The sequence below is a fragment of the Molothrus ater genome, chromosome 4, assembly GCF_012460135.2.
Source record: "Molothrus ater isolate BHLD 08-10-18 breed brown headed cowbird chromosome 4, BPBGC_Mater_1.1, whole genome shotgun sequence".
In the NCBI taxonomy this organism is placed as follows: domain Eukaryota; kingdom Metazoa; phylum Chordata; class Aves; order Passeriformes; family Icteridae; genus Molothrus; species Molothrus ater.
In genome coordinates, this window is record NC_050481.2 from 31,363,407 (window position 1) to 31,388,994 (window position 25,588).

The 25,588-nt window shown below is 41.5% G+C and overlaps 1 protein-coding gene across 5 annotated transcripts in view; it reads left to right on the plus strand.

Annotated features, from left to right (window-relative positions):
* Positions 1-15,893: 15,893 nt before the first annotated feature.
* GRIA2 (glutamate ionotropic receptor AMPA type subunit 2) overlaps positions 15,894-25,588 on the plus strand; it is an 88,787-nt gene continuing 79,092 nt past the window's right edge. For 2 of the 5 annotated variants that reach the window (XR_004980064.2, XM_036381649.2), the window contains exons 1-2: positions 15,895-16,306; positions 16,629-16,769. Coding sequence is in view for 4 of the 5 variants with exons in the window: in XM_036381649.2 (XP_036237542.1) it covers positions 16,219-16,306; positions 16,629-16,769 (229 nt within the window). In the remaining variant the exon portion in view is untranslated. Of the gene's footprint in view, positions 16,307-16,628; positions 16,770-25,588 lie in introns of all 5 variants that reach the window. The other 3 variants (XM_036381650.2, XM_036381648.2, XM_036381647.2) reach the window with 3 other exon arrangements.

Genomic DNA, 25,588 nt, shown 5'->3' on the forward strand with positions numbered 1-25,588 from the left:
AGGAATTTCCATGGAGATGATTTCATCCATTTCTCAACTGCATTTACAAATTTAAGGTAGGCAATAAGTAAGGATGCAATCTGAGAAGTGTGTCAGCTGCTACGCGTTAGTTCCCTGTAGCACACAGTTCATGTTTGACACTCGCTTTTAGGAGCAGCTCTTCAGTGTATAATGGCACCTCTTCTTTTCTTCCCCTAATTCTAGCTGAGATGGTGCATGTGAGCAGTTGGTCTTTTGAGGAAAGGATTTTATTTTTGTAAGTGCAGTGTAGAGAAGATTGACCACTTGGAAACTCTGCCAAGCAGCTTTCATTCTAAAAGTCTTCAGAATTATTTGGACTTGTTAACAGGGTAAAGGAAGACCCATTAAAGAGAAAGCAGTAACACTGCCTTCTGGGTTAGTGTCAATGGGCACGACCACAGCGATTGATCCGACTGTATAATGTTTTAAAGGAAATGTACTTGCAAGTAATCTTTATTTAAAAATATTTTACTCTGAAGAGAGACAATACCTCACTTAAGCAGTCTGTTATAGCTGTTAAGGGAATCTCTTAACAGACCTTATAATACAGTTATAATGCAGACCATGGTCTCTGCTTCAATTAAAGCAGGTTATCCTTATGGTTACTGGGGGATTGCAATGGGGGTGTTTATAGAATAGGTAGCATGGAGTTATTTATTTCCAAGGGAGTGCAACCTGAATATATGCAGTGTCAGGTGATTTTTCAGGCTATTGAGATACTGTAGTGCTGCAGTGAGTACAAATGAGGTGTGTAGCAGATAAGGGAATGAGAGGAGGACACTGTTACTTGATGCTTTCATGTACTGATTCTGGGATTAGAGAAGGTAATGTGGAAAGAAATTCAGGTACAGATAAATTGAATAATGGTTTTGTTTGTGCCAACTGTTTAATTTGTGTCTAGAAATTTGCTTTGTATATAAATAAGTTACCTTCTTTTTATATTACTAAAAGGAATTAATAAAAAACTAGGAAAATTAAGCTCATCTGTGGTGCCCAAAAGAGAAGGAAATAAATTATTTTCCTACAAAGTTCTACCCCTAAGAAAACAGTAGAATATAAAGAAAAATTTGAGGACATAAATTCCTCATCATTGTGGTTTTGTCTGTGCCGTTGTATCAGATCAATCACAGCAATCTGGGCTGCTTGCAGCACTCCCTTGCATTTTGCCTCACTCAAGAAAGTTGCCCACCCCTGTACTCCCCCTGCACCTGTCCTCCTTCCATCAGTGGGAATAGTGTCAGCATACATTTAAAATAAAGATTACCTGGCTATTTTGAAATCCTTCTGAAAGCCCTTCATTGCTACAAGTATGTCTGTGCTGCAGTCACTAAAATGTCTGCAGCTAGTGCAGGCTTATCCAAATTAGCCTTAAACTGGCTGTTTTGGGGCGGGCTGGAAACATCACCATGGTGACAGTGAGCTGTGGCTGGGAAGCCTACCTGCTGGCTAGGGCAGGGAAAAATATCCTTGGAGTTCAGCCCCACGACACTTTGTGTTGCCTTGGCTGCTGTGCTCAAGCAGTTGGTTTAAAGTTAGCTCATGTGGGTGTTTGTCAGCCCGTGCCTGTGAACTGTAGGTGTGTGCTGGGTGACGCACGGTGTGCTAGCGCAGAGAGATCCTTCCTACGGCTGCTGGGAAAGATGGCATTGTAAAAGATCCTCTCCACAGCTCTTGGTCACCTACAGCATTTCTGACATTTTTAATTTTCAGCACTGACAGGAGCATTTGGTGGCAGTGACACAAAAAATTCCAGTTTGCTTTTTTCCTGAACCAATGCACATGTAAATGAATGAGTTGGATTTGCCTACCTGAACACGAACGAGGTTTCCTCCTGAGTCTCGGCCATAAGACTATCCCTCTTATGAGCCATTCTGTCCAAAGTCCCTACCTCTAACAGTGGATATTAGATCACAATATTTTGAATGAATAATGAGACTAAAAAACTAGTGTGACTAACAAGAATGAGTCTTTTTGGCTTCCTGGTTGTCCATGCAGGTCAATGCTAATTTTGAGGGGCACTGATTGCTTTTCAGCATGGGATTTCTCAACATGTCAGTGCCTGTCAGGTTCTGGAGACCAGCATCCTGACTCCCTCCTAGCAGGGTGTTTGAAGGGCCTTCAAGTTTGTTAGTCAACTCATCTTTTGAGTATTGAGATAAATCCAAATCTGCCTGGTGCCATTAGCTGTCACACAGAGGCAGCAAGTACATTGAGCACATGTCTTTTAGTACAAGAAAATTAATGGACTTTCATCTTATTGCATGAAAATATGGTTTACTGTGACAGAGACCAACCAATAAGGCAACGTGGAGTAACATCCTGTTACTAAGGATTTTTGTCCCATCAGACGATTACTTAGGCCACATAATGTGCTTTGACAGGAAGAAATATGAGGATTGTGGAGTATAAAAGATAAGGTATTGTATAACTCTTTTCCACCTGATGAGTTCTTTGGGCTGTGGCAGTGGGAAGTGTAGGGTTTTTCATATATATCTGTGTCACTCTGTTTCTTTCTATGAATATTCACAGTGGGAGTTATTTTTTCACTTGAAGAAGCAAATTCAAGAGGTTTTTGGGCCAAAGGAACCCTCCTGAGTATAGCAGGTCAAGCTGTTGTACCGTTGCCCCCTGCAAAATCCTTTCAGCTCAGAGGAAACCTTCTCTAGCAGCATAAACTGAAAAAAAACCCTCTGCTGAAACTGTGGCTGCTTCTGAGAGGAAAGTCTGTGTGTAGGCAGCCCCTGTGCTTCCACCTTCTTTTCCTGTAGCATACATCATGATAATCAATAGTACTGTTTAGCTTTTCTGTTCTGCAAAGCACTCCTTTTATCTAGCCTGAGTTATTTCCTTGGCAATAGGCTTTAGATATCCTACCTTTCATCTCTGTGCAGTCAGAGCAAAGATAGTGTGTGCCTCTATCAGAGTTCATGAAGGCAAGCCAGTGCTGATGTTCAAGAACAGTTAAATGGTAATATATGAGAAGATCTAGGACCTACTTGTTTCTTTAATTTTAACATTGTGTTTGTTATGCCATTTCAGTTATGTCCGCATATCTCAAAATATTCTGATATTTGGATAAAATTTCACTAAATTCATTATAATTTTGAGTTAAGTTTATGAATTTCCTGTGAAAAGCAGAATACAAAAAAAAAAAGTTGTCCATGTGACATTTTTTAAAATGTTGATTTCCTCTGTTAAACTTAAAACTTGAATTTGACCCAGAGGCTAGGGAAATACTGTTTCTTAGTGTTTAATAAGCCTTACATTGTCATAACAGATTTATCAGTGTCTCAGGCAGGCTCATTCTTCCAGATTAATTTGTTTGTTTCTTTGACTCTCAAGGGCCAGCTCACTGGAAAATATTAATTTGGAGACTGGCTATTTCAAAGGCATTATACTGACAGGAGCTGACTGTAAAGAGCAATGGGTCTGACCAGTACCACTCCAGCATCAGCTTCTGCTGTTGACAAAGCCTGTCTTGATACCTGCTCCTGCTTCTGACAAATCCTGTTTAGCCTCAGCCTACTGGAGGGCGTAAAATCTTTGTAGGCTTTTTAAAATATTTGTCTGATTGTGTCAGCTTCTGAGACAGCCCTGCTTCCATTCCCCTTCTGGATGTGCTTCAGGACCAAACTATTACAGAAGCAATCTTTTTTCAAGCAAATACAAATGATATACAGCATCCACCATGAGATATCATCTACTTTGTGGAATTAAACTTTTGACTTTATTTAGTAATTCTTCATATTTTCTAGTTGTTTCCCCAAGGTGAAAGCTTCTTAAATACATAATTCTTATATCAATAAAACCAAATGAGCATGATGGCAGGAGAGGATCACAGTGGCCTTGCTCATTTTCTCTGGACTTAACAGCTCTTATCTTGCTGTGGTCTTTAAGCCAAGGAGATTTTGGAGGATATGCTGCAGCTGAAGTCATTTTGGCTGCCCCACACAAGGCTGGACAAGGACAAGACCCCTCCCTGCACAGGACCTGCCCTGTATTCAAAGCTGCATTCAAAGCAAATCCGCCAGAGGAAAACACAGCTTTTTCCCAAGCCCTGTGCCATTGCAATAACTTGTTCATTACATTCAATGCTTGATGAGTTCTCTTGCAACAGAGAAGCACTTTCTTGGGAAAAATAACAGTGCTGGTGCCATAATAATATTCCCAGGCTCTGCAAATTCATGGGAGTATTCTATACCACTACCTGTAGAATAGCGAATGTTACAAATTTTATCATGGGAGATGTTAAACAGCAAGTGCATATCCAAGCTGGCAGTACTTTATTATCTGTTACCCATAAGCATGGATTTATTGCTTTATTTGTCCTATGCCTCCATACTCTTCCTATTTCAGGAACAGCATTTTAAAATTGATATTTTTCTAAGCATACTAATTTTTAAAATATATTGTGGTTTACCCTATTTTTTTCCCACAGGAACATGAGGAAGAGATAGTGTATTTTACATTACAGTGCTCTTGCAGCAATTTTGCTAGTGTCTGTTAAGAAAGTTTTGATGAAATTAAATAGGTGGAAAAAAATTTCATGGAGTGTGCAAATGAAACAGCCAGGAATAAACCCAGGAATAAACCCATTTATGCAAGACTCACACTGAGAGTCTGATGAGCTTTGACAATTGGAATAAATTATTTTGTCTGAAAGGAGATTCCAGTTGAAAAGATAGGACAGCATTTAATCTTTCAACAGTTTTCATTTCTCAGATGAAAATAAAACCCAAACCTTTATGAAATAGACCAGGTAGCCTTGTCCATATTGACCTCATACCTGCCCTCAGCCATCGTGCTCTCCTTTAATACGGTCTTTCTGCCACTTCCTGCTGCAAGAGTTCAATCAATGGAATTATTTCTCCTCTGACCAAGCAGTAGCAGGACTGCTGTTGGCTGAGTGCACCCGGGCCCCAGCTGGGGCACGGCTCTGTGCACAGCCCAAGTCTGCCCGTCGCACACGGTGCTCTGTGGCTAAACACAATACCCAGCAGGCAGAGGCAAGTGTCCCTTCCCCAGGTCTCCACTGCAAATTTGGCAGATTATTTCCTCTCTTTTCTTCCATTCTGCTGCACCAAGTGACAGAGGGCAATAACGTGGCTTTTGTTTAGATAGGATGTGGCTGGGGCAAAAAATATTACCTTGCTATATGTTGTACAATGCCTTAAGGCACTACTGTAATGCAGACAAGTAGTAATAAAAATTATTTCAGTCACTATTAATCATAGATTCAGGCATAAAATAGTGATATGCCTATTTGTCTTCTCCCAGTATTAACATTTCTGGAAGTCGTCTTACTGATTTCAAGTGCCTGATCTTCCCCCTCATCTACATTGGCTTTCCACTGTAGTTCTTTCTGATTTATTGTCAGAGGAGATTCCACTACATGCATGCATGCATTCTTTCCTTTAATATTTCTTTCTGATATCTAAAAAAGATTCTTAAAATAACCTCATGGTTCCCTACTTGCATCCAAATTCCCCAGAAGACTCTGCAGAGAAATAAAGGAAGAAGTTGTAGCTTTTGAAATGATATATTTATCCATTTATAATTTAATATGCATAAGCATCAATATCTATATTTAATATAATGGCATTCCTAGGACTAAGCCTTCTTGAAAATGGTATGTCAGGATTTAATAAATTACCAGTATTTTCCCTTTCCATTACTAATATTATTTTGTTTGGCAAGCATTTGCAAAGTGCATCCATATCAAACTATGCATTTTTCCAGTTCCCTGTAAAATAAATCATCCCCTGTCATGGCACAGAGTGAGCTATGTGGGCCATGGGATATAAGTCATGACAGAATCATAGAATATTCCACACTGGAAGGGACCCACAAAGATCATTGAGTCCAACTCTGGGCTCTGCACAGCATATCCCAAGAGTACCACCATGTGCCCTGAGAGCATTGTCCAAACCCTTCCTGAACTCTGTCAGGCTGGTGCTGTGACCGCTTCCCTGGGGAGCTGTTCCAGTGCCCAAACACCCTGTCGATGACGAAACTTCTCTTGATATCCAAACTTAACCTCCCCTGACTCAGCTTCAGGCCATTCCATTGGGTCCTCTCACTGGTCACCAGAAAGAGGAGATCAGTGCCCCCTCCTCCTCTTCTCCTCACAAGGAAGTTGTAACTGCAATGAGGTTCCCTCTCAGTTTCCTCTTTTGAACAGACCAAATGACCTCAGCCACTCCTCACATGGCTTTTCCTCAAGGCCCTTCACCATTCTCATGGCCCTCCTTTGGACACTCTCTAATAATGGGTGTTTTTATATTGTGGTGCCCCAAACTGCCCCCAGCACTCAAGGTGAGGCTGTCCCAGAGCAGAGCAGAGCAGGACAATCCCCTCCCTTTCCTGGCAGGTGATGCTGTGCCTGATGGCCCCCTAGGACAGGGCTGGCCCTCCTGGCTGCCAGGGCACAATGGCTTGTGTTCAACTTCATCAACCAGGACCCCCACATCCCTTTCTACAGCACTGCTTTCCAGCATTTCAATCTACCTTTCAGTGTCTACACACACAACCAGGGTTGCCCCATCCCAGGTGCAGAATCCAGCACTTGTCCTTTAAGCTTCATACAGTTGGTGACTGCCCATCTCTCTAATTTTTCAATGTCTCTTTGCAGGGCCTCTCTGTCCTCAAGGGAGTTAACAGCTCCTCCCAGTTTAGCGTCCTCAACAAACTTAGTATTTCTTTGAGTCCTGTGTCCAAGTTGTTAATTACCATGTTCAAGAGAACTGAGTTTAGGGTGGAGCCCTGCAGAACCCCACTAGTGACAAGTTGCCAGCCTGATGTCTCCCCATTCACTCTAACTCTTTGTGCCTGACCCCTGAGCCAGTTGCTCATCCATCACATGATGTCTTTATCCAGCTGAATACTGGATGTTTTGTCCAGAAGGATCCTGTGAGAGGCAATATCAAAACTTTTGTTAAATCCAAAAGGTTACATCAACTAGCTTCCCTTCATCACCTAGGTGATCATCACCTTCATCACAAGCAAGACTTCCCCATCATGAAGCCATTCTGGCTGTGCCCAATGACTGCCTTGTCCTACAGATGTTTTTCAATACTTCCAAAAATAATATTTTCCAGGGTTTTACTGGACACTGAAGTCACATATTGGAGTAGCTCCTTCAATTACAAATTCGAAGCAAGTGTTGTCACATAGAATGAACAGCAAGTTCTTCCTTTAAAGAAAAAGTGTGATTAGTTGGTATCCAGTATTTTATTAATTCACCAGTGCTAGTAATGATCAATAGTAATTTATAGGTATATTAATTGAATTACTAGTAAATGAATGAATAAAAGGGATACAGTAAAATATGGATCTGTTTCTGGAGGTTTGTTAGCTAAATCCTTGAGGTGGGAAGTTCCTGTCAGGCAATGCTATCTGCCATTTAAAGGATGTAATCCAAAAGCAGTGTAAATAGAATCGCCTGGGGACTGGCTCGCACACAGGAAGTTTAAAGTGTGTGCCACATGTCTGTCTGACCCATGGACTGCTTACTGCTGGGTTGTCTTTCATGGCTGACATTCAAAAGAAAAGTTTGCCGGAGCCCAGGGTGGTATTTTCAATCCATTTCACTTCACTGTCATTTCATGGAGTATTACTGTAATTGATTATTCAGATGTATCACACAATCATTTGTCAATAACACCAAATTGTCTGTTCATCTAATGAGGCACTGAATTGAGATGAGCTATAATTAATAAAATTATAAAATAATCAGATGATGAATGAAGAATATTCCATTCTGAAGCATAACATTTTTTCTACAGACTTTTATGTGCAGTGCTGCAAGAAGCAAGCGGAGGAGCAATATTGCAATCTGCTATCTTGTTCACCAGTCGTGCTTGGAGTGCTGGTGTGATCTGTGATTTTTCTTAACTGCCTCAAATAACTGAATGCCTCTTGCTGTGAAGAAAATCTGAACTATTGCTACCATTCTAGTATGAAAACATCAGTAAGAACTGGATGATTCTGGATACGTGTTTGAGGAGATAAGTTTCTGATCTCTTTATGTTTCTCTAGCTTTTTGTAAAGGCCTTGTGTGTTTTGTGTAAGCTCATTTCATTCCCTTTGATGTTTATTTGCTACAGCTGACCAACCTCTAAAATTAAGGTCCTATTTTGTTAGTGCCACTAAAACCACTGGGAGCCCAGCAGAATAAAGGCAAATGTTTGTGAGGGTTCTCCTGCAGAAAGTGCCTTTCTGTGCTCTTATTTACGTCAGATACTATCAGCAAAGGCATTTTTATAGTTTCAGTTATAGAAAATTATTTCATTGGATCCCATCAGAAGATCTGCCTAATTTAACAGCAAGGCATTAATGCTATTTTCACAGTAGCTACACCTGGTACTGACAGGTCAGGTACAGCCAGGATTTGGGAGAGAGAGAATGTATCCTTGTCATTGCCCCACATATTCTAGCTGTGGCATAAATCATCTCTCTGCCTGTGTTTTTCTTTGTTGCTTGTTTAGACTTATGCCAGCGACATTTCCAAGATCAAGGTTAGGTTCTTGTTGTTAGCAACCATTTTTGAACTGTCCTTGAGACCCCACCAGCTCATCTCTTTCTTTTGGAGCCCTTCATGCATTCCCTCATTCATTGTGCTGTGTATGTGTGCCCTGCCGTGAAAGGAAGCCAGAAATTTGGAATTGTTCAGAACCCAGCCACGTGTGCACATCACGTCTGTGTGTAGGTCTCATTGAGGGCAATGCAATTAGCAAGGAGCAAGGTCAGTCTCAGGTTAAATGGCAACTCCACAGACCACAATAATGACTAGCAGTTAATATGCATAAGATAGTAATGCAACACCAATGAAGTTTCAGTAAAGACAAGCAAGCATTGTTTAGGTTGTCTTTAATGTCACAAATTCTATAAGCAGAAATTTTCCTACTATCAGCTTGTCTATTAAACCCTATATTGAAAGCAATTGTGCAGTTACCAGAATGTTTTTTTCTGCATATTTATTATGAAGTAGATGTATTTCTAGTCCAAAGTGTGAAATTAAGTGCCTCATAAGAATTGTTTGGTTTTCTCTTACATTTCTGGTTTGGGTTTTTTCCCTATTGTAAAAACTTGCCCCTAACACCACACTATCACAACTAATCTCTGGGAAGGTATGCCAATGCAGAGGTGAAAGTAAAAATATCTGCTGCTGTGAACTAGTTCTGGGACTGAACATCTGAAGTGGTTTTTCAGAACTAAAAATAAACTTTTGTTGAGCATAGCTCTGTACATTTCCATGCTAACTTCAGCAAGCTGTTTCTTGACACCAAAAAAAAAAAAAAAAAAAAAAAAAAAAAATTATGGATGTCAAACAGGTAAACGGTGAACCCAAAAGAAATTTCTGTTGTGGGAAGATCAAAGATCATAATGATAAGGATAGGAGAGCTGATGTTTCAAATCATAGAAATCCTTTTAATGTTACATCCTATTTCTGATGTGGTTTTCAAAAGTGTAGTGTAAAATGTCTGCAATGGGCAATTGGACAAAACAAATTTTTTATCCTTTGGATATTTCCTGAAGAAAAGAATTATTATCTTGTCTCATGCAATTCTATCTATTCCTCCAACTTAATTTATTTTAATGTTGCTAAGTGCTTGTACTCCATAGTGTAATTTCTGAAACAATTTGTCTCTTACCTATTTGTGTCATAAAATAAATGATTTTAACATTTGCTTGATACTTTTTCTTTGATTGATTTTTTAATGCAAAACATAATAGCAACCATTTGACTGATAGGTGTTTAAACTCTTACTCACTGTAACTTGAATTTTACTCTATTTTCCCAGTGACAGAAGCCCTGAAAAAATTATAAAACTATTAAATAAATAAAATGCACTGCAATAACATAATCATTTTAAAACAAAATCCTTATCACGAACATCTTTCTTTTTAAAAGAAGGTTTTTGAGGCTTTTTCACTCTTAAAAGCAAAACTAAAAAAAAAAAGAAAAAAAGAAAAATAATAAAAAATGCAGGTGAGCACAATGTGCTTATAAATGAGTCTATGCCCTAACTCTCAGTTATGTGGGGACACATTAATACCTGTTACAGTGCCAGTTTGGTGTACAGCCATTGTGACTGTGACCAGTGGCAATGGGGCAAGTGGAACCTGATGCCTGCGTGCCTTCTGATGCTGCTGTAAGGTTCTAAAGGGAAACACCCTTTTGAAGGAGAAAAAAGGAGTGTTCTTCCTTGGTGACTGCAGTGAATTTCGTTCCCCTTTGCTGTGGAGGGAGCAGCAAAGCAGCCTCTTTCCATCCTACATCTCCCCACGCTGACAGCTGGCCAAATTGTGTGTGCTCCACTGAGCAGCCTGGAACGGGGCTCCCCAGCTCCAGGGGGTGGAAGGAGGTGACACACTGCCCTTTCCCCCTCCCCTGCTTTGGCCCTGACTGCTTGGTCCCCAGCCCAAAAGCAGGATTAGCACTGGTGCAGGCATTGCAGCTTTCCTGCTTTTTCAAAAAGCTCTTGGCCACAAAGCCTCGTGCAGAGGATGTGAACAAGGTCATGCAGAAACCATTCCAGACAAGAAGGAGAGATTCACTCCGGCAACGTGGAAATGTTATGAGAAGCTGTCTTCCCTGGATTAAGGAGTTTAGCAGTTAGTTCTGCTGTGGTAGAAAGTATCTTTGAAAAGCTAATGTGAACACTGTCCTGAATCCTGTGTAAGGTCATAAAGCAAATTATAGTGTTGATTAGCATGGAAAACCACTGTGAGAACTTCGATTCTCTATGCAAGTTAGGTGTTCATGAACTAATTCTACCTGTTGGGATACAAAAAGAAGTCTCTGATGCTCATCAGTTTTGCAACAGGTTCAAATTTTAAAAAGGTTAGCTTATTTCTCCAGGTTTCTGGAGGTAAATGGAGTAAGTATTTTTGTTATGAATAGTGTGAATGAAACATTAAACTGAGAAGTTATCTTTTCCATGCTGAGAATGATCATTTCCCATGGGCTGGTATTTGTTCCATGTCCTTGTTCAAAATATTACTTCTGCATACTCGCCACAATGACACAATCAGCTTCCTACAATACTCATAAATTTAAGTGCAGAGCAATATGTGACCAAGCATGTACAGAGGTTTTACTGTCACTGGCGCATATTAGCCTTGGATTTCAATCTGTTTGTAATTTGTAGCTCTAGAGCTGCTTCTCAGTATTATTGCCTGGGATTCTGAAGATGTGGGATTTACCCTAAGGTTCTGTGGTGGCTGAGGGAACAAACACCTAGTTTTAACAGAAGAAAGGTGCAAGTCACAAGTTAGCAGAAATTAGAGACTAACACTAAAAGTGTACCCCAGATATGTCATTAGAGAGCAGACTATAACATCCTTGCCAGCTCATATTTGCCTTTTAACATTTTAGCATGTTGTTTATGAATGCAGGTAAGTGAGATGGAGAGCCGATTTGACGAGTACTAGGGATTTGACAAGTACCATACCTCAGCAGGAAACAGTCCACTGGTATATGAGAACTGAGGTCCCATCCTTTGCAAAGGGCTTTTCATTCTAAATAACAAGGAATACATTTCTCACAAGTGACAGAAAAGATACAAGGCTAAAGAGGAATTTCAGTGTTTAGGAGCTGACCTGAAATATGGGTGTAGAGTTGATACTTCAAATACAGATGCTGGCATGAAAAAAAGGAATAAAAACATGATGAGAATACATAAACAACACTGAAGTCAAGGCTGGCATTGCTTGTGGAACAGATGGAAGAAGTGGTAGATGAAAAAAGAGAGGATCAAGGCTGGCCATTATGGTCTAAAGCAACAGTCCAACACATTTGAATTAGCTGTGCTCCACAGAGGGAATGGGGAGTAAAATATGAGGGTAAAATCAAAATAACTGTAGAGAAAAGGAGATTCTGATGGCAATGCATTGGGAAACCAGATGGAAATCAGCCAGGAAAGGAGATGGTGAAGAAGAAGAGAAGTAGCAGGTAGGCAGGGGAAAAAATAGGACAGGAATAAGAAATGTATCCCTTGGGTCTGAGACAAAGCCATGAAGTTTTTTATACCACTGGAAGAAAAAGAAAGATATTTCCAGACAAGAATCAGGGATTTAGCATGTATAGTCAAATCTGAAAGAGTTCCTTTTATGTTTTTCCAGAGGTTTAATAATGTAATTTGCTATAATCTCAGTAGAAAAACATTGAAGCAATCCAGCAGATTTTCCACACACAGTTTATTTATCATATACTTAAATGATTTTATTGGCAAAATAAATATAAAATTTCCTGCAAATAGAAAGAACACAAGTAGCTCGAATAAAAAAAGTAAATCCCAAATTGCTATAAATTTCTCAAAACAGCTAGCTAACATGGTAACAAGCTGCACTGTCACAGCACAGCAAAGGGAAGTGAAAGCTATGTGGTTATTACCAATTTTTTTCCATCAGTTGTGCCAGAAGGATCATGATGTTGCTTTTCTATCATCAAACTCATGTAATAGAAGGGAGCCTAAGCTACTCCTTGGAAGGTGTCCTCCCTGGGTGTGGGTGCTGTTAATGGGAACAGAATGTGTTTGCTAATCAGAACAGGAGGCAGAACGAGCATGAAAGATCAGGACATACTTTTTATTTTTAAAATGACTCTTGAGATCCAGAGTGAACATATGGGACTGCACTCTTCAAAATAGATTTGGAACCTTCATTTGTATTTCCTCTTTGTTTACACTTACTGGTATTTGAAAAAGTTCTGCAGAGTCCAAAAATCCAAAGACAATAATCCTTATTGAAGGGAAGTATTTATTGATCAACCCTGGAATCAAAGGATTCATGTGTTGGTACAGCATTTTTGGATCCTAATAATCTGCATGTTTTAAGATTTTTTGATAATTAAGAAATAGAAAATAGTTGTGAATATAAACCCCAAAAATTGATAGGATAAAAGTCCAGAAGGCTATAACCATTTAGTCTGAGCTCTTGCAAAGGGCCTTCTCAGAATTTAACTTTTTCAGCTAGGATTTTTAGAAAATAGTCTGGTTTTAATTGTTGTCATTAAAGTGCTCAGCATATGGCTGCAAGGTCAATGACACATTATTAAAAAAGCAAAACAAAAAATAAATTTTATTTCTAATCTGAATGTGATCAATATCAGCATTGAACAACTCATTTTTTTACTCCATCCATCTCCTCAAGTGTTTTATATTTTTAAAGTTACTTTCCTGAAGCATGTACTCCATGTCATCAAGCCATTCCTGAACTATCTTTTGGAAAGTATATGGACTGATCGCTAAATGTTTCTGTTCAGTTTTCAGTTCTTCAGTCTTTTCCAAGTTTCTTACTGCATCTAATATTCAACTGATGAAACATATGAACATTTATTTGAACTGCAGCCACTGTCTCAACCAGGATTGTGCCAGGATGAATTGCAGAGGAAATGTATTCCTGATAAATTGTACTTCTGATTAGCACATATATCAGCTCTTTTCAACTTCTTCACCAACTTCTGCCTTACATTCAGAATATCCATTAGACAATATTAAATTGTTAAATCAAGTATAGCCATGATTATTTGCAGCAAGCAGCAAACCTCTCTTGGAGTTCTATGGAATCAAGATTGAGCACTTTGGCTTTTCAAGGGTCTGACATCTTATTATTTGATATCTGGACTTCTGTCATCTGCTATTGTTTTCATTGTTACTGCAGTGTTATGTTCCTTTCAACAAGTGATGGATGCTTATTATTAAGTGTCTCCCCACTGATGCTTTGTTCACATTCTGAACTAATGCATTTTTATATGAGCTCCTTTCATAGATTCAGAAGAATGCATATTAGAATATAATCTGCTGTTTTTAAGAATACAATCTTTACTTAGGTCTTGCAAGATTCTTTTCCCTTGAGAAAAAAGTGTTGGATGTGATTCCCAGTAATGTAGTCTGATTTTCTCATGCACAGGGTTAATGAGTATATCTATTCTTAGTACATGGTCATAAATTACTATCATGTATAAATTTCTTTCTTCTCCTTTGCCCAATTGCATCTTTTCAATTAGCATAGGATTGTTATAAAAAATAGAGAGTTGAAGAAGATTTTTATTATTATCGACATTTTTCACTAGTACTAAATTCTGATTTAACTGTTTCCTTGGTGATTGACTCACCCATGCTGTCCTTTTGTACTTACTCATATCAGTTGAAATTTTTTATTTTTCCCTGTCACACCAACAATGGAATATGGCCACATAGTCTGACTCTTTTTTTCTACATGTTCTGATGTGATGATACAAATCTGGAGCAGTACATGCACGTACATGCTCACAATTCTGAAATGGAAAAATATACATTAGAAAATCAACAACCATTATTTCATTTTTATGTTTGACATCACCCAAATTCTTTTTATATTTTGGTTCATTATGCAGTTATAATGTATATGGGCAAATTTGATATTTTTGTTTTATTATAACATATTAAAATATAGAGATCTTGGAGATCTTTGCTTCATTTTAACCTCATTTTTTATACATAATGGAATGCTTTAGACGTCAGTGAAAAAAAAGCCCATACAATTTATCTACGCTTCTGTTAAAGATTGGCAGTTTTACACTGAAATATTTATTAAAAGTAAATGTCTGTACATCTCATTGTCCGGGATGCACTGGGCACAACCTGAATAGAAGCTTTCCCTCGACAGCTTCATCTGTTGCTTCTCACAGTGATGCTGCCTGCCCCTTTCACAGAATTCAACAGCAGGTTTTACCAGGCAGTGCAAAATGTGGCCTCTGGGAGACACCAGGCTGGGGGCAGAAAGTGAGGAAGGGCTGTAGCAACTCTGCCATTCCACCCAGATAAGCCCATAGGGGCTTTATGCTCAGGTTGTTAAGGCTTGCTCTCTTTTTCAGGCTCATCGCATTTTGTGGGTGAGAGAGAGAAGATGAGACAAGTACAGAAAAAAGCTTGCACAGGATTTCCTGGTGAAATGACTCAAATGAAATAAAACTCATCATGAATTAGTAATGAGTAAAGAGACTAAAATTATCAACTTCCTATGTGTTCAGGATATGTACTCGTATTGACATCTGAATACCTGAAGCTTTGACCCCCTCCTCCAGGAAAGGAGAATTTAAAAAAAATAATAACAGTAATAAAAATAAAAAGGAAGAAAAAAGAGGAAAAGTAATTAATTGCAAGATCAGGACATTTTCCTATGTGGATATTTCCCAGCATGGTTAACTAAATATAAGTTAATAAAAAATATGCCAGAAAATTATTACTTAATAGCAAATTCATTGTTATGGTCACAGAAATGCTACACTGCCTTTCCTTCTATAAAATGTCTGTGTGTGTGTGTGTGGTGCACAGCAACAGACTTCGTGCCAAACTGAGAAATGTTAAATTTAGCTTGCAGTAAATAGCATGTCTAGCTAATACAGCTGGAACCCATCTTGGAAAAGGGAAAGAAAAAAAGAAAAAAAGATCCCCATTATGCATGAAAATGAAATATCAGAATAGCTTTAACTCTTCCTGCCTATCAACTTCATACCGTTTGGGTACAGCAGCTGGAAAAAAAAAAAAACCAAAATTAAAAAAAAAAAAAACAATTGCTCTTCAGGTGTGTTTGTGAGGTGGGGAAGGCCGGTGAAATAAAATAAATAAATAAATAAATAAATAAATAAATAAATAAATAAAAAGTATCCAAAATATAAATAAATAAATGAGCGGCCGATCTCCCCGAAGCGAGGCCGCTGTCCGCGGTGCTGGAGGCGGCCGGCCGGGCGGGCGCGCGCAGGGGCGGGGCGCGGCGCGCGGGGGGCGCGGCGGGCGCGCTCCCGCCGGGGCCGGTTCCGCGCAGGCGCCGCCGCCGCCGCCTCGCCGGGAGCGCCGCCCGCCCGTTGAGTGCGAGGAGCGCGGGCGAGCGCGTGCGAGGGCAGGGCAGGGCCGGGCCGGGCCGGGCGGCGGGAGCGCAGCGGGCAGCGGGCACCGCCGGCACCCCCATCCCGCTCAGCGCCGGAGCCGGCAGCGGCGGCAGCAGCAGCTCCTCGGACAGCGGCTTCTCCCGCGCCCGCCGCAGGGCTCTACTCGTTCCTTCCCTCCCGTGGCTCGCTTGGTCCCGCCGGCCGCTCGCCCGGAGCGCACGGGATCTAATTTGCTGACGAGCGCGCTCCGCGGAGGAGGAGGAGGAGGAAGAAGAAGAAAGGGCTGTTTCCGTGGCTTTGTGGATGCTCTACTTTTCCTGGAAATGCAAAAGATTATGCATATTTCTGTCTTCCTGGCTCCTGTGTTGTGGGGACTGATCTGGGGGGTCAATTCTAACAGCATACAGATCGGTAGGTGCCCGCATTTGGGGGGACCCCGCTCTCCTCCCGGCGGATCTTCCGATCCCTCATCCCCGCCGCTGTCACTCGGGCATTCCTGTCATGTCGCCGCGCTCCCAGTCCCACCGCGGTGCCCGCCGGGCGCCGGCGAGGTCCCCTCGCCTTTTCCCCGGCCACAGCGCCCGGTTCCCGCGCCCCCCGACACGGGACGGAGCCACGGCCGGCAGCGCTCCGGCACCCGCGCCCAGCGCAGCCCCGCGGCGGGCAGAGACCTGGCCCCGGCGCCGCTCCGCCGGGGCCCCCGCCCGCCTGACGCGTGTGTGTTTCCCTGCAGGGGGGCTGTTCCCGAGGGGCGCCGATCAGGAGTACAGCGCGTTTCGGGTAGGGATGGTTCAGTATTCCACCTCGGAGTTCAGGCTGACTCCCCACATCGACAACCTGGAGGTGGCCAACAGCTTCGCCGTCACCAACGCCTGTGAGTAGCGGGCGCTGCCAGCCTGCCGTGGCGGCGGGGGCGGGGCGGCTGCGAGCGGTGCGGCGGGGGTGTGTGTGGGGGTGTGTGTGTGTGCGGGGGTGTGCGGGGTACGTGTCTGTGTGTCTGTCTGTCTGTGTGTGTGCGGAGGTGTGCGCGGGGCGCGGTACCGGGGGGAGCCGCCCCGCCGCCGAGCAGGTGCGGGAGCGCCCGGCCCCGTGCGATCGGGGTGCGGGGTCTCCGTGCGCCCCCGCAGCCCTCCGGGAGGTGCAAAATGGTTCCCGGCGGCTCCCCCCCGCGTTATGTAAGGCTGCGCGGCCCCGGGGCTGCCCGCAGCGCTCCCCCGCCGGCCCGGGGCTGCCCGCGGGCTGCGGAGCACCTCGCTGCTGGCGCGGGCACAGCCGGGGCCCCCTCGGGCCAGCAGCCGAGGGGTGCGGGGCGGGCGGCGGGGGGCGATCAGCCATTTTACGCCGCGTGGTGCTGCGGGCTCCATCTCTCCATCCCTACATCTCTCCATCTCGTCCCCCGCACGCAGCGCTCGTGGGCGGCCGCGCTCGCCGCCCGCTCTGCCTCGCCGGGAGCCCACCGCCCCCGCGGTTCTCCTGGCGGGGCCGTGCCCGGCTCCGCCCTCGGCTCGGCGGGGCCCGGCCGCACGCGTGCCGCGGGGCGCGGAGCACATGCGAGGCGGGGCAGCGCGGCCGTGGCAGCGCCAAGAGAGGAGCCCCGGGCGGGCGGCGAGTCCCGCAGCCGTGCGCGCTTCCGCCTCCTGCCGCTCGGGCCGGCCGAGCTGGGGCTGTGGGACCCCGCGGGGCGGCGGGGCCGGCCGGGCGAAGCAGCGCCCAGGCGTGCGGCCAGGCGCGGCTGGCACTGCCCGTGCCGGGTGAGAGCGGGCAGCCGCGTTCCCAGGGCGCTGAGGCGTGCCCGCCTCTGCCCCGCAGCCCTCCTTGCCGCCCGAGCCCGGTCCCGGCGAACCGGGGCTCCCTGCAGCGAGCGGGGAGCGCGGTCGGTGCCGTGCCGGCCGCTCCCCCCCCCAGCGCCGCGCTCCCCCCAGGCGTTCTCCCGTCCCTCCTGGGAAAAAGACGTAAGGGACACGGAATCTGGAGGTTAGCTGTCAGCGGGAGCTGTTTCCCTCCATTGGCGACCTTGTTTTAGTCCCCCGGTTCAGCTACCGCGTGCGGTGGTGCTGAAGAGGGGCGGCTTGGCACAGACGCTGGGATAGGTGGTGCAAGAGCTCAACGCAAGGAGCTTTCAGTGGCATGTGGGAGGGTAGGAGGATAGAGCATCCATAGCTGAAGGCAAAAAAGGTCAGAGCATGTAATCAGCCACAGTAATGCTAAATTGTTAATCTTTGCAAACTGCTTAGATAGCTCTTCCTTCCTTAGATAATGGGGGCTTGTATCAACCAGAACCGCACGTGGTCAGTCTTTGCAGATGATGTTACTTGGACTGTTGATGAAGTGTAGCAGTTACCTGGCATTCTGCAAAAATGTGACAATGTGTTTCTCAAATCTGTGAAGTTAACAAAACCATGAAAACATGTTTTGCAAAACACTAGATTTTTCCTACTAGCAGTAGAGACAAGCATAGTCACCTTGTCTTTGAGAAACTAAAGGTTACATATTTTTCCCCAAGACCATCAAGTGCTTTTGACCAGCATTTGTGTGCATTTAACAGCCTTGTTCTTGTCTCTCGTGGAGAACTTCTACAATACTCAGATGCTATGTGTAGGCTGTAGACTGCAGTGGTGGACTTTGAGGCTTCTAACAGAAGGGAGATGGATGCTATCCATGTCTTGGATTTTCCTTTGTCTGAACATTGTCCCATGCTTCAATTTTCAAGCAGTTTGAAGAGCTCCAAATTAAGACCTGAAAATATACTTGTTTTTTCATCACCTCAGTTACCACTGATGTTGTAGTCAAGTTATCTTGTGCATTGGATTTAATCGACTAGTGAAGCATGTGCTAAAAATTTGTACAGTATCCCCTCAGTTACCTTCCTAGAAGGGTTCGATTGGAGGACAAGGAGTTCCGAAGACAGATTTTTGGCTTACAAGAAGTAGAATTTAGGAGCTGATTGCAGAGCACTGCACGCAAAATGGTTGAGAAGAATCCATCTCTTTTTGTCCCCTCTATGCTTGTTCTCATTTGAAATAGTGAACATTCTGCATGTTGGTTTTGTTAGGATTTTTTTTTTGGGTGGGGAGGGGGATGTTTTTCTTAAATTTCTGGAATAGTGTTCAAAGAACTTGTGCCCAAAACCAGTACTATGAAACAATGCAGGTGTAAAAGAAGGTCACAGAAATGTAGGATAATATGAATCTGAAAATGCTTCACTATTTACCCAGGTGTTTCACTCCAACAAGGCAATTGTCCTGCACAGAAATGTAGCGGCAGGCTTATACCGTAATAGAAATTACAACCTTTTGCTGCCCTAAACTGGCCACCAAAATATTTTGGCTCTTGATTTAAACCCGTGAGCCAGCCGTGTTTCAGGCTGCCGAAGCTCTGGCTGGTGTGGCAGAGGTGGGGTGCAGCCCTGCCTGCTGGTCTCAACCTGGCACCTGCAGGTGGCAGCTGGCAGTGCCTGGGGTCCCCTGTGCCACCCCACCGGGGCTCAGCCTGCTTCCCTCCCACCCCTGGTAGCCTCAGGGCAACAGCACACTGCTCCATCTGCTTTAAAAACAAACAAACAGAAAGCCCACTGCAAAAATGTTAAAGTCTTCACACTAATTTTTGGTGTTTGCTTAGAGTTTGTTGGTAGAGCAGATGGTTTTTAGATGAACCGGTGTTGCTGGTACTACTTTGAAATTAGGTTCCTAAACTTCAGAGAGGAGGAGATGGTCACGTACCCCTGAGTAATGTTCCAAGCAGTGATACTACTCAGTCATTTAAAGGTGGCCAAAAAATGGGTGTAGGAGTGGACAGACTGTGAGTAGGTAGCCTTAACTCATGTAATGACTTGTGCTTCAGTGGGAATTTCACCTCAACACCAAGAGATCCTGTCATGATGTGTTGCATGACAGCAAATTGGGTCCCAATTCTACTGACTTTGACCAAGGTGGACAGGCTACTTCATGTAACCTGGGAAAGGAACCCAGCTCAATAATGTTCAAAAAGCAGCCTTAAAAACAGTCACTTCAGTTTGGTGAACTGTTGCATCTCTGCAAAGCTGTGTTGACAGGTCAGTGGGAGTAGCTGTTGGAATCTAATTGCAGTTTGACACTTAGTAAGTCAGAATCACTGGGAAGCCTGGTGGTTTAGATTGAGAGGTGGTACATGTTTTTTTCAGAATAATGCACAATTAAAAGCAGTGTTTACTGCCATGACTGCAGTTGTAGCTTTCAGGAGAAATGAGCTGGGCTTAGCACTCTGTGAGAATTCTTGGTTCATTCTAACATAACCTCTTTGGTTCTGTTTGTTTGGTTTAACAGCTGGAGCAAAGGTACAGCATTGGAGGCCATTCACAGGGCAGAATGGAACATATCCAAACCACTGGAACATATCCAGACCTCTGGACTTCATTGTCCTTCAGCACAGTATAACTGAGTCTGGTCTAATTGAAGGAGTGTGACCATCAGTGATACCAGATTTTTTAAAACTTTTAAATTCTGTCAAAACAAGAAGGAAGGAAAGTGATGAAGATGAAATGCTTTCCTCTTAAATCTGCCTACCAACAACTTCAGGGGTAGTTGTATTGTGTTCTGACATATTTTAGAATTGAGAGGATATTGGAGTCACTTAAAGAGAGGTTTCCTATGGAGTACTATAAAACTGCCATCATGATAACAAGTTTTTTGTGTGGTAGTTTGAGCACAGAGGTTATATATGTACAATCTTGAATGTTTAATCCTGCTGGCTCAAGAGTCAGTGTTGAGCTTTGCTGTTTTAAATCAAGTCTTACAGCTCTGCAGGGATCACTGCACCATGACATTGTGACAAGGGGATGCTGATTCATGCATAAACCTTAGATCCTTTCATTATATCTTCAACCAGCAGCTTTGAAAACCTATGAATATCTGGCATGTTGCAACTTGAGAGTCATGGCAAAGGTTTCCTCAACCATTTTGGAATATAATGCTATAGCTTTCATTCTTAAAGAAATAGCATTGAGTATAAAGCTGACAAAATGCTTAAAGAATAAGCAAAAATAAATATCCTTTAATGGGAAGGATGGAAAAAATTTAGACATGTTTATTTGAACTAAAATTACTGTGGACCAAGCGTAAATGTATTTCACAATAAATTATTAGAACTGATTTTAAGGAAAGGAGGAATTTATTAGCTGCTTGTGTTTCAGTTCATTTGTATTCTTGGTCCTTCTCATTTCCTTTTCACTATAAGACATTTCTCAGGCTCAGTGAGCAGATGTGAAATAGGTTTTGTGCCTCCTTGTAATTAAAATGGTGAGGATCAGATGAGTTTCTGCAGTAAAATGATACAATAAAACCAGGATGTAGCCTCCTGTGATTTTTCTTCTCTCAAAACATTTCTCTTCTGGAAATTGATCTCTGTAGCAAACTTTAAACATTCTTCTACTCCCGAGAGTTCTTCATAAAGAAACCTGGGGTGTTTATTGTGTGTCAGAGCTGTCCCTGCTGTGCATCTTTGTGCCTGGCTCACAGACCATTTTCACACTGCCGTGATCCAAAGTGAGGGCAGGTCCAAACCCAACAGTTTTCTCTTGGCTGCTTGACTTTCCAAATTCTTATTATGTGATTATGGAAATAATTTTGTCCATAATATCTGAAAAAATTTACCATGCAGTTTTGAATACAGTACAAATATATATTTTACTCCTACAAATCTGAAAATGAGTTATGTTTAATAGTAGTTTGTGAGTAGTTTGGCAATCAAGCCTTAAATATGCCAATCAAGCTGGCAAATAAACCAATGTTATCAGTCAATCTCTTCAATACATGTGTTTATATGTAATTTTATTTCTATATAATATATGAAAATATATTAAATTTTTTTCTGTTTATGCCAACGAAAGTTTTAATTTACACTGACTTCAATAGGTGTGGTTGACTGCACATAGTTGGGGATGTACTTAACTTCTTGTGTACATAACACTTGCTTTACTATCCTGTATGTGTAATGCACCTAAACCAAGCAGCACTGCACTGGGTGATGCTGTTACTGCTGGTTTCGTTGGTTCTTTTCTTCTAGCTTCTCACGATTAAAATACTTGTGAGAATTAAGGCATATTTAACTGATAAATAATTCCTTTTGAACATTCAATAATTACTAGGAAAGTATATAATACCTGGGAATGTATTAGTTTGAAAATGCATTAAACAGGTAAAGATTATTCTATTTTCATTGTTTTGAAAATTCATATGTCAGTTCATATGCCAGTTTATCTGGCATCTTCTGTGAAAGCATGATTAACTTATTAAAAACTATTTTCTTAAGGAAAATATAATTTTAAATTATTAATTGAAATTAAAATCCTAAATACTGATAGGACTAATTTTCAGGAAACTACAAAGAGGACTGAACTCACAGTAAATACAAATGTGTATATGTACATATATATAGATAGATATGCATGTGTGTATACACACATGTATGTGTAAGGGTACACAAATATATATTTAAAAGAGTGAACAGCAGTTTGCTATGGATGTCATATAAATCAAAAGCAGGACATTGGCTAAACTCTACAATTCATTTTCTGAAGAGGATTATCTGAGAGCACTTACAAGTGAGCTAATTTATCTCTTTAAATCATGTTCTTGTGCCTGTGAGCCAGGTGAATTAAAAATTTTGTATAATGAAGGCTCATGCCCACATTCTGGAAACAATGTTACAGCAGCTCAAGCCAAGGAATGTCACATCAGACTGAAAATAACACTGAAAACATACCCAAGTAGGTGAAAAATGCAGTTGCATAGATCAAACTCTCTCTATATGTATATGTGAATGGGTTTCTTATCTTACATTTAGCTGAAATTTCTATTTCAAATATATAGGTTTGTGGAGCATCATTGTTATTTTGTCTTGAAACCTTACTGTTTTCCTTTGGTAAGTTCATAAAAAGAATTTGCATTGACTACAAATACTTATAAAGTGTAACCTTATTAAAACTGAAAAAATAGCTTTTATTTAAATTAGTAAATAATTTCAATAATGAATTTTATATGGATAAGCAATAAGGAGTGAATAAATTCATCAGATAAATGTACTGAAGGCATTCTGTGAACCAGCTCAACAGTAAGGAGTATACAAGCAGGTTTTAAATAACCACATGTTGAACAAATTCTTACTGAACCTTCTAAAATCAATAACTGTGTGTAAAATTGAGCTGTTGTCTTTAATTTGGGTGCACTTACAGAGTGGTATAGATGTCTTTTGAAATACCTCTTTTTTTTTTTCTTTCTCTATCTGTATCTAGCACCACCACAGACATTTTTATTTGCTAATGCAGCACTGCTGTTCCTCCTTGCTTAACAATTATTCCACCATAGATCTTTGATTTTTTTTTCTTTTTTCTTAATTGTTTTAAGAAAGGTTCTCAAGTCAGTCAGTTTATGGGGAGTTTACCTTTTCCCCCCACCAAAGTCCCCATTTGGGCAATATATATACAGAGTTAACATTCCTGTCCTGAACCTGATTTAATGTACTGATACCTAATGCATTTTCCAATGGCTGGTCACATTATGAAAGAGTGAAAAACATTTTGATAGATAGAGACATTCACAGTGATTCTACAGCAAGGTGTGGTTCAGCTCCAGCTATTACTATCTCCCACCACCTGCTCCCAAACCTGAGAAATTAATGGGATTTTTTTAAGGGTTGAAATGTTATGTACAGTTCAACTAAAGGTGACAGACTCAAGCTAAAGAAATGTCTTATTTCAACTCTAATCCACTATTTTATTTGATATCAGAGGAAAAATATTCAGATCTGTATTAATTATCTTGAATCAGTGTGGTTGGTTGGTATATTTGGGATGCTGGCTCTGTAATTGAATTGCCAGTCACTTCAGTTAGTCCATGAACAGCTTACTGGGCTTTATTGCACATGGAAATTGCTTCTTCATTACTTAACTACAGAAGATAAGTGTGTTTGCATTTCACCGTTGACCAAAAAAAAAAATAAAAGGGTATTTTTCCATTTGTTTTAAAATGGGCATATTTTTCCCCAAGGATTCTTCCAGTGAACAAGAGTAGGGCAAAATTCTGTAAAATGTTCAAATGTCCTGACTCATAAATGCGTGGTCATACAACTGTTCGAAGAGTTTCAAAGCTCAATAAGGAACAGAGGCTGATTTTATAAAATGTTCAAAATAGGTATTTGAACATGAGTTTACTATGCTATATTACCTATTCAGTTTAATATCAAGTTCAGGTAATATTGGAAAAATATTGGAAGAAAACATAATTGATTTCATTCTGCATTTTTTCAGGCTGCTGTGGTTAAAGCTGTCATGCCACTGTAATTTCTCCTCGGTTTAAAAGAGTTTAGAAGTTTGCAAACATGGCTTGGGCTGGAAAAACTGCCTGTTTATTACAAATGCTGTGAACTGATTCTCTTTCACACACTTTGAGATGACAAACAACAGATTGTTTCTAAGCACATGGTGTGATAGAAAATTTAAATAGCAATCTGATAGGTAATGCAGAGATTTTTCTCATTATCTATATGGGGAAGACTGTTCTTGGGGCTCGTGTCAGCAACAGGGTGAGAGAGCTCAGCAGAACAGCTTTGCACCTGCTTTGCAGCATGGAGAAGGGATTTGCTTTCTTTGCTTTTCTGCCTTTTATGAATGTATTTGGAAGTTATAGGACTCTGGTTTAGACCCATAAAATTAAAATGCTAATATGCTTTACCATTTCATGTAATGTGGATCTAAATTATTTGAATGTGTTGTATTTCCTTCTATATGTGTAAACTATCTCAGAATGTCTGCAAATGTATGCTGATGAAATAGACTGTACAGCTCTGAACAAGTCAGATTAATTTGTTAATAATCTCACAAATCTTTGAAATTGAGGTTGTTGAGGGATAGTTTGCTCAGAATGTTTCTGCCTGATACTAGTTATGAGTTTATTTTGACAAAATGTCTTCCAAGCCAAAATGCTGATTTATATTATTTTTTATTTTCCCCTGTATGAAAGTCACAAATTCCATTAGGCTGTGCTATTACAGTCTCAGAGGGGGTTCTTTGTACAAATGTGAGTTCTGGCAAGCAGCAAAATGTTCCTGCGTGACTGCACCTTGGGCAGAGACCTGCTGATATTTGGGAGTTTATTCCAGGTGTCATATTGGTAAAGCAGGGTGAATCATTTGCATGGTTAGTGCATACCAGGCATGTGCCTGAATGAGCTGCACCAATGCTACTTAGAGCAAGAGCAGAATTGATCCACAGTGGAATTACAGGGAGTGGTTAGCAGAATCATACAGGATGTAAGTTACTTATTTGATTTCTCTTGTTCATGTCAGGCAGAAGACCTGAATTTTAGACCTTTGTCTTTCATTTTCAAGTTGAATGCCCTTAGCATTTGTTTTGATGTCAGAATCCCTCACTGTCTCTTCTTCATTTTTCCTGCCTCAATTAATTTTTGTTAAAAAAAACCTTATTAATCCTAAATTTTGCCTGATGCAGGAAGGAAAAAGTAACTTTGAGCTTTTGGAAGCAGGAAGACAATTTCTTGCCCTTTGTTGTTATGATAAAGCATAGAGGAAAAAACCCTGTTAGGAAAATTATTATGTTATAATAATTTCAACAATTGCTCAACCAACAAATATTAATGGGCCAGACTTACACACAGCTTTAAACTTTTGAAGCCATTTTAACTGAATAGTTGGAAATTTAAT